This window comes from Lissotriton helveticus, chromosome 9, assembly GCF_964261635.1.
Source record: "Lissotriton helveticus chromosome 9, aLisHel1.1, whole genome shotgun sequence".
Classification (NCBI taxonomy): domain Eukaryota; kingdom Metazoa; phylum Chordata; class Amphibia; order Caudata; family Salamandridae; genus Lissotriton; species Lissotriton helveticus.
The window spans coordinates 909,143,896-909,161,774 of NC_136070.1; the positions used below are offsets into that span (position 1 = coordinate 909,143,896).

Sequence of the window (17,879 nt, forward strand, 5' to 3'; positions counted from 1 at the left end):
TGGCAGATATCCCGCCGCGCGCCCTCCCAGAGGAGGCCAGGGATCGGCTAGACCTTCCCCTTTCTTTGGAGGAACTGGGCACGGCACTTGGGGAATTGAACACCGGCAAAGCCCCGGGACCGAACGGATTCCCGTGCGAGTTTATGAAGACCTTTCACATCCAACTGGAGGGGCGCTACCAGTTGGCACTGGAGGCGGCCAGGGAGAGTGGACACCTACCAGCGGATTGGCGACACGCAGAAATTGTTGTTTTCTGTAAGCCAGGGAGGCCCCCGGAACAGCACTCTTCGTACAGACCGATTTCCCTCTTAAATTTCGAGGCGAAAATATTGGCCAAGGCCTTGGCCAACCGCCTTCTCCCGTACATCACTGACTTAGTACACCCTGACCAGGCGGGGATCATGCCCCATAGAGCAACTCGGCACAACATTCGCCGGGCGCAGGTGGTGGTGGAGACGGCCCGGGCCGCCGGGATCCCAACGGCGCTCCTCCTGGCAGATATCGACCGAGCCTTTGACTCTCTCAGCTGGGTGTACCTTAGGGCACTGCTGTCCCGCCTTAATCTCGGGCCGGTTTTCCTCTCATACTTGAGCTTGCGCTATACGGACCTGACCGCGTCGGTGCGGGTGGCGGGAGCGGCGTCCGAGTCCTTCCCCATCGGACGGGGCACCAGGCAGGGATGCCCTCTCTCCCCCTACCTATTCGCCCTGGCCATGGAGCCTCTGGCGGCGTGGGTGAGGATGGATGCGCAACTCCAGGGACTGGAATGGGACATGGGCCCCTCCGACCGTATTGCGCTCTACGCCGACGATGTCCTGTTCTTCCTCACGGACCTCAATCGGTCCGGACCCAGGGTCCTGGAGATAATGAAAGTTTTCGGGGAGATTTCAGGATTGCATCTGAATGTGCAGAAGTCCAAGCTGTGGGCTCTGGGCGGCGGAGACAGGCCGGGTGATTGGGCCTTGACACTGCAGAGCGCGGTGGGGGGCCTCAAATACCTGGGTATCTTTCTTACAGATGTTCCGGACTTGGCATGGGAGCGCAATGTGGTGCCTGTGTGGGACAGGGTGCGTTCGGACATAAAAACCTGGTCCAGAATGCCACTGAACATATATGGCCGGTCGGCGATCTTTAAAATGGTGGCCCTGCCGCGCCTTCTATACCAATTGCAGAACCACCCATACCCCATTGCACCGCAGTGGTTTCGCCAAGTGAACGCCGCTCTCAGTCAGTTCCTTTGGGCTGGGGGAGTGGCGAGAGTGGCTCTCCGCACCTGCTTCCTTTCTACGTACTGCGGGGGCCTGGCCACCTCGGACATCTTATCATACTATCAGGCGGCGCACCTGCTGGTGCTTAACGACTGGTGGTATGGGGATCGGGGCGACCCGACTTATGCCCTGGAGCGGTACCTGATGGACCCGGACACGGTCCACACCATTCTTTATTCGGCAGCTATCAGGAAACGACTCCCCATGGTCACTCAGGTGGTCTTCCGGGTGTGGCGCGCTGCCTTGCGCCGTATGGGATGGTGGAACAGATTGACGAGGGAGACCCCGCTGTGGCAGAACGGCCGTCTCCCGGAGCTGGCGTCCGTACAGGGATTCAGGAGCTGGGATGATATCGGTATCTCCACGCTCGGCAGCGTCATGAGGGGCACCACCCTTAAGTCTTTCCAGATGTTGAGGGAGGAATATGACATGCCCAAAACTCAATTCTTTAAATATTTGCAACTACGTCATGCACTGTCTCCCTCCCTGGTGGGCTTGGAATCTCTGCCCGAGTTTAGCCCCCTGGAGGCCAAGGTGTTCATGGGGGAACTAGAGGAGAAAAAGATCTCCAATATATACCAAACTCTGGTCACGCACTGTTCCTCCTCTCTTGATGGATTACGTTCTGCATGGGAGAGGGATCTTGGTGCGTTCGAAGGAGAGGACTGGAGAGAGGCCCTGGAGGCCCCTAAGGGGGCGGCCATTGCGATGCGCCTCCGCTTTATTCAGTTTAAATACTTACATAGGGCCTACTTTACCAGAGAGCGGTTGTGGAAAGCAGGTTTGATTGCCTCCCCCGAATGCTTGAGATGTGGCCGGGCGGTTGGAACGTTTGTCCATACTGTGTGGTCGTGTGCGAACTTGGCCAGGTACTGGGTGGGGGTCTGGGACTGTTTGGCTGAGGTTCTGGGCTGGGACCTTCCCCGATCACCGCAACTTGGCTTGCTTCATGTTATGGAACAGGTGGGGGGCAACATTTACAAGCGTCACTTACTGGTCCTGGGCCTTACTGTAGCTAAGCGGGACATAGCCAGGGCCTGGAAGGACCCCAGGGCCCCATTGTTGGAGGTTTGGAGACGAGGATTGGACTTTTACATGGGACTTGAGCGCCCGATCTTTGAGGCCAGGGGTTGCCCCCGGAAACATTTTAAGATATGGAAAAGATGGGCGGACTACAGGGGACTGTGGCTGGAACCACCGATGGCCCAGGACACTGGGGAAGACCTTTAACTACTGTACCCTGGGCGACAGGGAGTACGCACACTGGCCATTATTATATTCTAGGCCTTGAGATTAGCAGACACTGGGTGGGGGGCGGGGTTGGGTCAGGGGAGTTGGGGAGTTGGGGGGTTGGGTGTTTAATGCAATAATGCTTGTACTGAATGCATATCCTTTTTTCTATATGCTTATGCTCGTTGGTCCTGCGTTGTGATGCGGGACGATGTCCTTATGCTCTGTGTAATGTCAGTACTTGAAAATAAAATTTTGTTCTGAAAAAAAAAAAGAAAGAACAGAATGGTGTAGTAAATTTGCTACCTAAAAAGAGTCGGTAGGAAACACTTGAAGTAATGGTTATTTCAGGCACAACCAAAGATAATGTTTTTAAGACATGGTTAATGAAGTACGTCACCCCAGCCTAGACTCCCCGAAATGGCCAAACTTCTTCTGCTAGATCTACTCTTTAACCATGTCTGGTCTGCCATCGAGACTTCAGAGGAACACCACTTGATGGGATTATGGTTAATGCACTGGCTACCTTTAGAGTTGAATTTTCTGGTAAAGCATGTGGGGACTTCAGATTTACAGACCAAATGTTAAGGCATCAGATGCGACAGCAGTACAAAAGGGGGTGGTGATGGGCGGAGCATCTGAACCAATCAAACACTCACACCCAGTCAAAAGATCTGGGTTGGATCCATCGCCGTTCTTTAGCCCACTCTGCCACCCCAGTTCAGACATGGCCATATGCAAATCAGTCTGACCCTGTGCCTCATGGGAACAGTTCTCACAGCAATTCTGAAACAAGAGTCTTACTTGCTCGGGAGATCCTTAAGTTCTGGAAAGAGATTTTCCACGGGCTGCTCTTCAAACTGATGCAGACCTTCATTCTGAGGAGAAAGAAACAGGAGAGACATTAACTCCTATCTTATGGGAAAGGGGAAATATGATGGGGGGGGAGCTGTGGGGAATATGGTGAAGTGGAAAGAGGGCACACAATAATTTGCAGGGCACAACATTAAAAACAAGCATGACAAGGAGAATGCAATCTGTACTTATGCTGCCCATCTTTCACACCATATGTATTACTGTTGCCCCATTTTGCACATCTGTTGCTTCTTTCTACTCTCTTTATATAAAATGTATAGAATTCCATTAACATATAAAAATCATGGAGCCATAAGCATGGTACAGTTACTGGTTTACCAGCACAGATCCATTTCGAACCTCGGCTACTCAAATCCTTTTTTCATCACTAAAAAGTTCATAACTAGCATCGGTTCTGCTTCTCAGACTTCTAGGAAACAGACCAGCACCACCAGCTTTCCAGACAACACCTTCACTTGGCCAATCTCAACCAAGAAGAGAAGGTTACTGTCATTATTTGAATTAATCTGCTCTTCCTGTTGGTGATGCCTAGCACGCTATCCTAACCGCAAACTATTTAAGCAGCCATACCGCAGGTAATGGCCACTTAGAAATCAATTTTTAATAAGGCTCATCTCCACTAAAGCACTGGCAAGGGCTTACTGGCCTACCTGTGCTGACTAAACATACTTGGATTAGACAAACCAATACAACTCTAGGTCAACAGCCTTGAAATTCATCCCTCCCACTCTCAGCAGCTAATCATCTTTCTAGGGATGCATACTGTACAGCAGCATGACTGTAGGGTTCAGAATGGTTTCACCTCTACTGCAGCAAAGCAAGAAAGGACCTGCAGGACTGCTTGTGCTTACTAAACCTGTTTTTGTTAGAAAAAACACTCTACTCTATGTCATCAGCCTTCCACTTAATCACTCTCACTCTCAGCATCTGAGAACCCTTCCAGGCATGCCATATAACGGGTTCAGATTGGTCTCACCTCTTTGTAGAGATGGATTCGCTGGTCATTGCCACTGAGAAGAAAGACAGTCTCCAGCTTTTCACCATCTTGGACCCTAAAAGGAGAGAACACATGTGGGTGTGTCACAGGAGGAAAGAATGGCAAGGGCCAGAGTGGGACGGATTTCATGGTCAGATGCACTGCAGTGGGCACAGCAAGTGGTGGTATGGGTGTAAGGGCAGATTAGTTTGGGTAGATCAATGGGAAAAATAGGGAGGGTGGTAAGTGGTTTTGTCAAACCACATACCACATCCAGGCGTGCAGGTAAGAATAATTAATATAGATGTGTTGATGCTCAATAGTTATAGTAGATAAAAAACACCAGAATATCCTATATCTCTACTAGTAAGGAAGGGCAGTGAATACACCACAACTGCTCACATCCTTACAAATGTTCTAGGCTTTTAATATGATCCACTGGCAAGTGTGAAATCCCTTTCCGCTTGCTAAACTGAATCTTTCGTAACTATAAGTGTGTTAAAATACTCTTCTCAGAAGGCATTAATACTGTTTTGGATTTCCTGGAGTATGCATCAAACTGTTCGTGAGGCTGGTCCCACCGACAATGCAATGCTACTGGATTTAACAAATTGTGTATAAGGAAAGAAGAGACACCCTACTCACACGGAACCAGGGTACTTACAATTAGACAAAAAACAGGTTCCTGTGGGCACTCAATGATTGATATTAAAATATAAATCAGCATAATAGCATTAAAAGGGAGGTACACAGATGTCAGAAAAAGAAACGACATGTAACACAGAGTATGTAGAAAAACAAGGTATTTTGACCAGCAGAGTGCGCAGTGGAACTAGAAATCTAAACCAGAGGACAGGATCGATCTTGACACTTTCCAGGCAGAGACGGACGAGTGCAGGTCCCAGTGCTTTTACGGGCGAAATTTCTCTGCCACACATTAATTCTGAACCCCTTATTGGACATCCCGACACAGTTCATATATCGGTAAGAGATGCTAACCTGCAGCAAATGCAGTCAGAATTTTCACTCTTTTCTCTTCTATAGACATAGAGAACATCCCCTGGACGCTTTGAATATGGTATCCAATACACTGGATTGTACCCCTAATTCTCAAGTCTTATAGGTTTCACTTGGGACACTTTGCACCTGAAATTTTACTACAACTGTAAATTTAAGATATAAAAATACCTTGTTTCTCTACATACTCTGTGTTACATGTTGTTTCTTTTTCTGACATCTGTGTACCTCCCTTTTACTGCGATTGTGCTGATATATATTGTAATATCAATCATTGAGTGTCCACAGGAACCTCTGTTTTTTGTCTAACTGGATTTAACAAAGGCTCAGCCCACCTTTGGTCTTTGGACTGTGACTTCCAGCACTGTGTGAAATGGCCGTGGGCAAGATAAGAAGAAGAAAGCAGCCAGCGAAAAAGAAGCAAGCACACATAGGACCCTGGCATATGTAAAACGGATGTATGACGTATTCACGCATGCTTTTACAACGCATGACTTTACAACGCGGGCATTACAACAAACGCGTTGTTACCACATGTTCCATTACAATGCTAGTCATTTCAGCGACTTGCCTTAGGGAAGCGCTGGACTTTGGAATAGTAGATTTTACTATTCCAACTCCAGTCTGTGCAACAGTAGGGAAGGTGTTGGATTTAAAATCCAACAATGCCTTCCCTAAAGCAAGTCGTTGTAACGACTTGCACTGCAATTGAACGCGTGGTAACGATGCGTTCTTTGTAGTGTCTGTGTTGTAATGACAGTGCGTAGTTCTGCCTGCGTTGTAAATGCGGTTTCCCATGTAAAATGTTGCAGCAGGGAATGGTCTAGAACAGTGTTTCCCAAACTGTGGTCCGCGGACCCCCAGGGGTCCGTGACACATTCCCAGGTCCGTAGGCAGCAGTTTTAAAAGCACAGAAAAATTTCTTGTGTAATTAGCAGCTTTCCAGCAACAATAAAAGTATCAAGATAATGCCAGTGATTAATGTACCTGCTGGAGAGCGAGGCGAGTTTTGCTCAGTGGCAGCTTTGACTTAACTAATGTAGCACAGAGGGTTAATGTGCCTACTGCAAAGAATGTGTAACATGCATTATAGAAAAGCAGTATTTTACGTGCATAGGTTTGTGGTTACTGCTTTTGTCACAGAGATTATTTTATTACTGTGCACTTCATAAGTGGCAATCGTAATCTAGCAGAGGGGCCTATAAACTGTCATCAAAGAGCTGCTTTCAAACTGCATGGTACCAGTTAGTAACTTATGTTTTTCCCAGTTATTCATTATCCTGATGCTGCTAAAAAGATTTATTAGGGCGGAAATACATTTTTAATGTTCGTAGCCACTGTGTTACGTTCTGAATCCGGAGTTTGTGCTTTTCCAGACCAAGAACTCTTTAAAAATGCCTACCAGTATGAATGACATGTAATCCTTGTAGTCCCCTTTACCTTACGTAACATTTTATATACACACTGATTTACATGTATGATTCAATGTCTCTATATGTGTGTGATGTAAAGTGCTCTGACATCCTACAATGGTATGAGAGATGCTATAAAACAAATGAAATCCATGTGACAGATTCAATGACAGATATCCTTCAATATAAAATACTAAGGGCCAGATGTACGATCCGTTTTTATATGCGTGAATGGGTTCGTGAACGCATTTGCGCATGCAAAAACCTATTGGACCATGTACATAGCCTATTTCGCGAGTCGCAATTTGTTTGTGACTCGCTAAATAGGTTTTACAACTTGCTATTTGGAAGTTGGCATTCCCTTCCAAATAGCGAGTCTCAAAACCATGTACAAATTCTTTTCGGTCGCAAAACACTTGCAATTACCACCTACTGCAAGTAGATGGTAATGCATTTGCAAATAGGAAGGGGTCCCCAGGGGACCCCTTCCCCCTTGCAAATGCATGCAAAATTATTTTTTAAGGGCAGGCAGAGGTCCCAGGGACCTCTGCCTGCCCTTAAAAAATGAAACTAAAACGTTTCATTTTTTTTTTTTTTTAAATGCATGGTAAACAGCTGCATTTTTTTAAAAACTGCTTTATTTAAAAGCAGTCCCAGACATGGTGGCCTGCTGAGCCCAGCAGGCCACCATCCCTGGGAGGGCGTGCATTTCCAATGGGCTCGCAAATTGCGAGAGGCTCATTAATATTAATGAGCCCCGCAATTTGCGACCCCATTGGGAATCCCAAACAGTGTTAAACACACTGCTGTACATTTCATTTAGCGACTCGCAATTTGCCACTTGCCTTGTGTCGCCAATTGCGAGGCGCTAAATGAAATGGTCGTACATCTGGCCCCAAAATCCTTAGTACTTTGAGTATTTGTTTTGTGTGAACACATGTGTTTTTTTTTTTTATTACTGTTTTAATATTTGAAATTTAACTCATACAAATTGCTTGGGGGTCCACGGCTTCCAGTGGTTACTCAATGGGGGTCCTCAGGAGTCAAAAGTTTGGGAACCACTGGTCTAGAACATTTGAAATGACCCAGTGAAGGCCCAAAGTTGCCAACTTAAGGTGCCCTTGGAGCGCACTGTAAAATAGCTAGTCCTTAAAAATCGACTCGCACTGTGGATGAATTGTGTGTGCGTGTAGCTGCCACCAGTTACGAACGGAGATACTGCAATACAAGTGCCAAGCTCTTTGAACACAGGACTAGGTACCCAGGAGTGAACATGTAACGCTATCCTGTGCCTAATGTAATTAACTTTAATGATAACTAGCAACACCACCAAGCAGCACATATGAGAAGAACATCATTAAAGTGGAGAAGATGGAGCAAATGAATAATTACTTTACTCGTCAGAAGGGGAACTATCTTCACAGACTGAGAATAACTAAATGGTTTTGCCTAATTTCTGTAAGACAGACAATAAAAAAATAAAATTCCATAGAAAAAGGAGAGCACCTGTAACTTTGGTTCATGGCTAAGCAAGTGGTGCCTGCGAAATTCTGAAATCTATAACATTGGTTCACTAAAAGCACATTTGATCATCCCAAAACAGCAGCTAAAACAAAACGTTAAGTCGTCACTGTAGGAGTTCAAAACGGACTATGACCGAGGACGCTGTCGCTGCTAAGGGCTCTGGTGCTACCTGTCTGCTGTGGAATGACCAAACATGTTATCTCCCAATACTGATGATGGTGCACATGGCCAAGCTCCCTCCTTGAGTGACAGCTGTAGGAACATTCGAGGGAGCGTCGGACACTTATGTGCCTAGGAGAAGTGATATGAGAGGATGATCCCATATGTGATACTTCAACATAAGGACAAACTAGAGAGGTGCAATACTACTAAACAATTCCATGGCTGGGGCTTCCTCAACATCAGAACCATGGGACCAGACACAAGTGCCTTTTTTTTAGGTGTTTGTCCCATTTGCAGACCCCACTAGGAAGGGCCTTATAGGCGCCTCCTCAAGTCGATTGCTGGACAACTTTGAAGAAATTGCCCTGCTTGGACCTCAGTCGTTATTGGCTTGAGCCACGCATTCATTCATTAGTAAAAAACAACCTGCCAGCGGACCCTCGAGACGAAGTGGAGATGTCATGGGGTGTGGAAACCTTACGTTTATAATGCTAAGCAAAATCTGAAAGTCTGGCTGGCAGGCCGCTGGCTGTGGAGCAGAAGCAGGAAGGAACAGAATAAAACCCAGGCTTTGGAGGGACTCTGTAAGAAACTACTTATAGACAGAATACATTTCAGTCCTTGAAGTCGACTCACGTGGACGATTTGTTGACAACAAATGACTGAACTGAGATGCTTGACAAACGGCAGAGCACCCAGCTTTACAGAGCTGGGTGCCCCAGCAGATGTTCTATATTTTGACTCTCGCTCACATCAGGGCCACATGAGAAAGCCACTGTGAACACAGTGGTAGTGGTAGGATGACCTGCAAAGTGGACGTACAAGATCCCACTCGCTACTATGAAGCGGAATCGTCCTGCTTGGAGATAAACTCCTGCTCCTGCTTCCAGAATGAAATTCCAATACCTTAATCAAGAAGAGAACTTTGCTGGGCTTCAAGCTTGCAGCTATAGGGCTCCTGCCATTTAGGGATATCTGGCAGGGCTGAAGTTGAAGCAAGAGGGCAAGTTCTAGTTCTAGTAGCTCGATTCCGTGAGGGTGCTTCTGGAGAGCCTGGGCTTTTCTGGGGTGAGATATTTATGTGGTTACAAAAGGGAGTTTTTGGTGCATTCTTGAGGAGTGACATGACATCATTCATTTGTTGATGAGGGCCTAGGGTCTACCTCTATGCGGAACGGAGTGGTGGGTTTTATCGTGTGCATTTGTGAGGCATTTCTGTCTCTCGGATATCTCTTTCACTGCCAATGCTTTTATGGCATCCAGTCTGGCTGGACTATTCCTACTGAAACAGAACCAAAGGAAATGGTGGGCAAAAAAAAAACCGATTGACTGGAATGCGACCAAAGTAATTATCTGTGGTTAAGATTAAACTAAGCATTGCAGCCATCACTTATTTCTTCTCAGGCTTTTATGGAAGCATTTGAGGATTTGAAGGAAGTGCATTAGGAGAGAAATGCACTATGGAAATAAATATTTTAATTAACTATTATTCTACTGACCAGGATTGGTGGCAAGCTGTTAAGGTGTGATTTGGTTGAACGTGCATGAACCAGATATGCTACCAACTCTGCTTATATGACTTGTCTAATGTTAGAAAATACGTTTTAAATCCAGAGGAAAAATTGTCTATTAAAATACTATTAGAAAACTATAAAAAAAAAATTACTTTACAAATGAATTTCAGGAGCAGGATCCAGCACTAACAAGCATTGGCAATGCCAATAGGTCAACTTTTAAAATATTACAAATAAATAGAATTGTAAGGTATATGTATTTGTGTGAAAGTAAACAGCTGTAGAATAATATTGGAGTAGGTTAAAAGGTCAGGTGACAGTTGCAGTGTCAAGCCGCACCTAACATCCATGTAGGTTAGCGACTGCCCTCCTCATGCTTCTGCCAGAAGAAGAAAGAAAACCATCATACATTATCTTGTTATTTAGACACTTATACAGCATTACAATGTCATGTGTGTGCCCCTGAAAGTCTAAGCTCAGACAGCTGGATAAATAAACAAAATGATTACAGCTGTGTGGAGGGCAAGCACTGTTTTTGGAGGCACACAACTTCTGCCCAATCAAAACATGTACTTCTGACTCCCAATACGTGGGCAGAGCCAAATGCCCCCTCTAGTGATGCTCACATATTTGTCTGCCGACAGCTGGGCTGTCAAGCCAGACCATAATAACGTGCTGAAAATCATAAATCAGGTCGAAAAGCCTATCAAAGTTTATCCTGAAATAGAAGAGTCTGTAAAGAATATTAATATAATCCAAGAGTATTTTATCAAGTCTGTCTCGAATGGCAAACAAACAGAGAAGACAGATAAGGAGGTGACTTCTAATTCAACATGCAAGGAAATTAGCCTCTGGCTGGTATCCACTGAAGAGGTAAATAAAGAAATGATTGAGTTTTAAACCAGCTACACACAAACCACTCTAGTAAAAGTGATAATGCTTCTTTCCTCCCATAATGCAGAAATAAGTAACTTGTTTTCTCAAGCAGCAGTTCGCATTGACCTCAGAAGTCTGGGCTAGCTACCTTACGGAATAAATACTATTCAATTTGTGAAGATCCCTCCTGTTTTCAGCCTATTGCTGATGGTCCTTCTTGACTAAAGATATTTGTTTAACCCCTTCGCTGCGGCGGCAATTCCGCCGCAGCGCTAGGGGGGAGGGGTGGCCGAGCGGCGCTCGCATGCTCGTGACGGAGCCGCTCCGTCACGAGCCTCGGTTGAGCTGTGCTCATGACGGAGCGGTTCCGTCATGGCCCGCCCGCTCAATGGAAGGTCCAGCGCAGGCGCGGAATTCGCGCCGCGCAGGCGCGCCGAGCGGGCCATGACGGAACCGCTCAGTCATGAGTACAGCTCAACCGAGGCTCATGACGGAGCGGCTCCGTCATGAGCATGAAAGGAGTTAAAGCTGCAACAGCAATACTAGGTGCTTTTCCACAGATGTGGATGTGAATGCGGAATTCAGAAGAGAAACATTACTATTGGCGATGCTAGTCCTTTCTACCGCCTCGGATAAAAATCGGTTGTAAAACCCAAAGTTATCGATTTCAAGTCCTTCAATTGTTATGAATTTGATCTGACTGTTTGAAAATACAGTCAGCACTAGACCCAGCAAAAACATAAAGGTTGAATAGTTTTCTTGCTTTTGCAACGATGCAGACCTCTCTAAATTATTTTCCACTTGTCAGATTAGAATCAAGGAGTGCAAACGTTGAACTGTGGCTTTTTTGTCATCAAAACTGGCTGGACGAAAAGTAGCTTGCTCTCAATGATTGTAAACCCGTGTTAATGGTCAGTACATGGAAGGAATCTGGAGGCACAGAATTTGTTAATAATAGGAATGTTAGCAACACACTACCTACAGTCAATATTTTGGAGGTAACCTTAGACTCCTGCTTGACTAGGTAAAAACAAGTGACCTGAATTCAGTAACAAAAAATTGCAACTATATTGAAGTGCTTATGAGACTACTCTGGAGGAAAACAATACAGCACCTCTAGATACAGTTGTATCTCATTTGGATCATTGTAACTCAATATACACTTAGCATGCACAATTTATAAATATAATGAAGCTGTAAAAAGGCAGGGCCGAATTCGACCAAGAACCCTTCAGTATTTGCCCGGCGTTAGCCGCCTCTCATACCATTCAATATTACCAAACAAAGAGGCAGGCGCTGGAGACTGGAAGGCAGGAAACAGGAGTTTATTCCGACGGAATCAGAACACGTCAAATCAGACAACAGGGTATCTTCTCGAGGTGCTCTAACCGCATCTCTGAGGCCTGGCCTCTTATACACAAGTTTATGGCTTTATTACATTTATGACATCCGTGGTATTGCTTTGAAGTACGAAAAAGGCATCTTTGGAATCCCCGGTTCAGGCCCGTTCCCACACATATCTACAGTAGGGGTCCCCACCCAAATCTCAGCATGATGGCTATCGCGCAGCTGGACATTCCGCTGGGAACAGGAATGCTGGCGATCGGTCGGATCTAGGGGTGTGAAGGCATTGATTAATCCCCGCTCCTTTGATGTGAGGCGAGGTCCTACTGTAGGGGGCAATAAACTGCATCTGTTGGGCTAGGTGATGGCCTGGGATCAGGCCGGACAATCGGGCAGGGAGGAAGAGGTTATCAAAAGGCCTGTTCTATGGATGAGATGAAAGAGTGAGGGGGTTCAGCACGGGATGTGGCTCGGAGACAGGGTCGCGCTGGAGGTGCGTTTATGGCTCAAGCAGGAGAGACCGGGGGCTGTCGGGGCGCGGGGGGGGGATGCTTGCGAGGCCGGGGAGTGAGGGGGGGGGGACGCGCAGGCTATTGGCAGTGGGCAGAGAGGCCAGGGCACACAAAATGGCTACCACTTACGTGCATGAAGGGGCCTAAAAAGGGACAAGATGGCGTGGCCACTGTTTCACGATTTTCACTTTACTTTCAACAGTGACTGTGGTGAGCATAAATGAACGCCGCTTATGTATACCTAATTTAGTCATTTTCCACAGTTCCCGGTTTTTATCATAAGTTAGTTCATTTCTGTTCATGTCACAGGTGAGGATGTACAAGCTGATATTAGTTATACAATCCGCTTTGGTAGCCCATATGCATTACGGGCAGATGGAAATAATTCTGCTATCAATGCTGACAGAATCGTACATAACCATATGATGGGCGAGGAGGCAGTGGGGTGATAGGCGAGGAGGCAGTGCATACAAAATTACATTAGCTGTGTCATACATTAGACCTGGAGATGGGGACATTACTTAGATGATGTAGGGAATTCGTTCGAATACAAACATGATGTCATACAAAAAATGTTCTGGCAGAATAAGGGCTATTAAGTACATTACTTGAGGTCTGGACTCCGTGGGGATCAAAACTAGACAGCATGTTCATGTGTATGACTAGTGTTCTATAATCATCATGATACAGAGTTGACGCTTTCTTAGTTATCCATGCACAGTTGAAAGTGACCGATGTAAGGTTTCGAAAGCTCAATTGGGTGATAATCAATACAAAGTGGTTGGGAGAGGAATTCAACTTAATACAAGTGACAGTCAAGGGGTGGTAATGTTCAAAAAGGGTTCTTCTTTCCAGTGTCTTATTACAGCGAGCCGTCACTGGTAGGCTCTCATTGTTCTTCCTCTTTTTTTTCGTTGGCACTGTTGAGCACCGGCGGTGGAGCTATGCGTCCAGCTCTAATCCAGATTTCGCGTTGCAGGGTGTGGCCATTCTTTGCTCTCAGACCACAGTCCTGATTGTCTTGTTCCTAACTGATCTACCATAGGTACTTCATTCCGTTCTTCTTTCATGACAAACCCTATTCTATCTTTGTGATGTGTTTCTTCTTGAAGTCAAGTTAAAAAAAAACTCCATATGGAAAAAAGGGGGAGGAATGGGGGCGTGCTTTGGGAGGCCGAGGGAAGAGAGGGTGGAGTGGGATCAGATCTGAAATGGACGAAGGAGGGCAGAAATCTCAAGCAAGTGGGCCCATCAATCGGGCTCAATGGGCTGGGACTTTCGGCACGAGCTGGTCAACATGCAGGGGCTTCTGGACAGCCCTTCTTTCTTTTCACTTTCCATGTTGAGAATGGTGCCTCATCCCGCATCTCTTTGCTCTGTGGCTCCGCCTTGGTCGAGGTCATAGATGTTCCCCGATCTGCAGCCAGGCTGTGCGTCACGTCCGGCCCCTCTCCTCCGATGACTGCATGTTATCTTTAAATAAGTACAAAAACAAGTCTTAGAGAACTGGCAGGGGAAGACGTTCACACACTTCAATTTCTCTCCCAACCCCAAGTAGTTGGGGAAACGTTTATCGGTCACGATAGGGTGGATGTTTATTAATCCTTACATCGGGGTATGCTATTAACTCATGAATCATTGCTGTGGTGCAGGTTTGCAGGCATTTTTACTATTTTCCATCATCATGTCTGTTTGGTGTTTATTCCTGTTACATTCGCGAACGTGATTTATCTTTAAAAACAAGGTCATCAGCTACACTCTTTAAGGTTTTCTGGGACGGCTGGTACAGAACTGGGACCATTCTGGAAAAACGGGGTCGTTTCGGACACTCTACTTTTGTGCAATGGGCGGTGGTAATCTGAATGATGAAGGTGGTGTTACTAAAGCACTAAAAAAAGCCACTGACATATAGCTCCCTTTTAAGGGCCAGATTAGGGGACATCAGTCGTCTTACCTGTCCTTTCTTTCTCAGCCAATTAAGTTCCATCATCTTACAGAAAGGAGAGGTAGTAATATGGCAAGATACGATCGTTTTGTTTCTGTCAATTTGTTCAAACACTGTTGTGTTCAAAGCCAATTATACATGTACCGGCGAGGTACAGTGTCGTCATTTATTCAAAAGGGAGCAAGGGAGCCCTCAGAGGGAGAGAGCGTCGTGCGCACCAAATAGGCTATTAGTACACGTACAACATAAAGAGAGAGAGAGAGAGAGGAAAAAACGTGTATAATAATAGGCTATTCAGTGCACACACAGATAGAACAGTACGGGTCAGTTTTACGTGTAAAAACACAGGCTGAGGGAAAACATAAATTCCTAGTTTACGTACACACAAATACCAGATAGGGCGCGACAGTACATACATCAAGTACGAAAACCTAAGACAAGACACAGAGCTATTTTGGGCAAAAGGACTTTGTCATGCGTGTTGCGTATTCTCAGTATTCCCTTTAATTCATTTGGGGGTCGAGCTCTTTTTATTCTCCTTCCTTCCTAATAGTAGACAATTTTTGTTGGTAACCTCGTTTCAAAAATACTTACTCCTTTTTAATTGGTCGGACACTAGTCCAGTCGTGCTTATACTCACGGTGGGGTCTTCCAACATCTAGCAAATGATGATGATAATGGTACAATTCCGATTTTTCTATGAGGATGGAAGAAGAAGGGGTAAATCTAAAACATGACAATATCCCTAATTTCTGGGCTGAGGAGGATTTTGGATGAACCCCGACCCGGGGTACTCTTAACTTCTCTTATTTAGTGAGCGCATAAATTGACTCACTGGTGCGCATTATTTTGGGTATACATTTGGGATATCGGTTGGGGTCGGGTTCGTTGTACTGCAGTAACCCTTCAAGTTTCTGGTGTAGGCCACTCTCCCATTTACTAGCTCCAGAGAGAGAGTCGTCTCTAATTAAGGAATGTGCTATACTCTTATTCGTCTTTCACATGCAGGTACCATGTTCGGGCTTAATTTTCCTATCCCATTAACCGTTCAATCAACACCTCAGTCATACAAAAAGCATTCTTTTGTCAACCCAGACGTGTGCCACACATAAGCATTCATACGGCACAAATCAGGGCCCATGCGCACATTCATACCATACAAATTTTTCACGCTCCCAGAGCTAGCTCCTGTATACAATGTACCATCTCACAGAGCTAGCCTATTTTTTTTTTTCTTTTTGCGTGGAACACGGTGCGTTTTAGGTCTTCTCCATACTTCAGCTGAAATTCCGATATTAACCTGCAGAAAAAGAAAAGAGGGGGAGGGGGCAGCGTTCAAAGCACATCAGCGCGCATAAACACGAAAATGTTTTTACCTACCACGTACCTGACTTATCTCCTTGGGATGCAGTACCTTGCATCTCGGCATTGAAGCCCAGAGGAACTGGTAGTGCGGCAAAGACAACCGATGATAGGCTGTTTATTACATAGATCGCTCGAGGGTGGTAGTACAGACCGTATGTAGGAAAGGGTCAAAAGCCAGGGGTATTCAGTATAAGGTGAGGAGGGGTGACGGAGTCATGTTTTCATTTGAAGGAAAGAAATGGTCTACAGTGGTATAGGGTCGTTCCTATTCGCAGAGCATGGAAACTATTGGGGGGTGGCAAATTTCACTGAGGGCTTTCGTGCCTTTAATAGTATGCGTTTTGCCTAACGTTAGACTAGAGGGCATTCCTCTGGTGAGTTTTAGGAGCGTTTAAAAACTCCTCTGATACACGGGGTGGGTAAAACAAGGATTATGATGTTTAGGATTCCGAGGACCAGAATGCGCTTGGGGTTCATCACGAACAATACTTCGGGTCAATGTACTTCTTCGGGGAATTTACAACCGTAGTGTAATTAAAGATTCCTAGTTTGAAAAAGGCGCGCTTTCGATCCACAAGGGGGTTGTGAAGTAAAAGAGGTCTGGTCTACTGTCCTATTCATAGATATATCTAAATATCAGGATCTTTACCTATTGCTTAAGCTGCAGGAATGTAAAATACGACAGATCTTGACTATTCTTTTCGCATTATTTCTGTGTACTATGTCTTTTTAATTTTTCATAATCAAATTGCTTCATTTTACTTGCCCTTCATTTATTTGAGGATAGTAGCCTTTATTCGAAAACCTACCAATCTAAGTGACTGTTATGATGGTAGTTCCATATATTTTAAAAAACCTTTATTTGTGAAGATGTCAGCATTCAAATACGGGCCTCCAACCATATAGTCCGGTCACGGAGCAGACAGGAAACTCATGAGGTAAGGAGAGATTACACTGTAGTATAGAAGTACGTAACGGGCGAGCCATTTAATTAAAAAAAACTAAACGTGACTAAAGGTTGCAGGATCAGTGAAGGTTAATTTTATAATTGGAAGTATAGCAGGATCAGTTACAATAAAATCGTCCATACGCACACCATGGGCGAGTATCATGAGTAACATTAATTCGAAGCTATAATAATACAATAATCAATAATGAATAAAAACCCACATCAATAGGGTTGTCCGCATGCCCAGTCAGTACCCTTCTCCGCCCGCCGTGTGCACAAAGACCGCATACATATCCCACAACATCAAGGCTAAGCAACTAGAATGTCATAAGGAGTTGCAAGTCCCGCCTATACTGGCGCCATTTTTGTCGAGGCCGGGCAGGTCGAGAGTATAGTCCAAAATGCCTCCAATAACTAGCGGTCAGACCAGAACCCCTTTCGGCAGTTCAAAAAAAATTCCGTTAACGCCAACGGAAAGAACAGGCGGCATGAACCGTGACTTAAAGGTGAGGACCGGGCCATGCTGAGGTCCCACCGGTACTGATCGAGTTGGTAGTCTACAGTATCTCTTAGTAATTTTAGGACAAAAGCTGGCGTTAGCATGAGAGCACCGCCATCTCGTGACGTCGTGGCCACTCCGGAGAGCGGGACAGCAGGCGTATCCCTCCGTCGATGCACTGAATCATCCTCCCTCACGGCACCAGATGAGGGTAAGGCGGCGGTCACCCCCACCGGAAGCCCGCGGGAGTCGGGGGCCAACGACTTCCGTAGAATCTCTAGAGCTGAGAGAACGTCTTCAAGAGTGGGGTTCATGCCCGAGCAGGCAAGCATCCGAGTTCCATGGTAACCCAGAGCCATCTTAGTGGGCCAGGCCCAAATCCGGGGAGCCGGCCGCCATCTTGACAGTCC

At 45.8% G+C, this 17,879-nt stretch overlaps 1 protein-coding gene across 1 annotated transcript in view; it reads right to left on the reverse strand.

Moving 5' to 3' along the window:
- KPTN (kaptin, actin binding protein) overlaps window positions 1-17,879 on the reverse strand; it is a 226,918-nt gene that overhangs the window by 86,998 nt on the left and 122,041 nt on the right. Inside the window, exons 5-6 of the mRNA XM_078661083.1 lie at window positions 4,351-4,426; window positions 3,303-3,376 (exon numbers count right to left, since the gene is read on the reverse strand). Of these exons, the coding sequence (XP_078517209.1) occupies window positions 3,303-3,376; window positions 4,351-4,426 (150 nt within the window). The remainder of the gene's footprint in view (window positions 1-3,302; window positions 3,377-4,350; window positions 4,427-17,879) is intronic.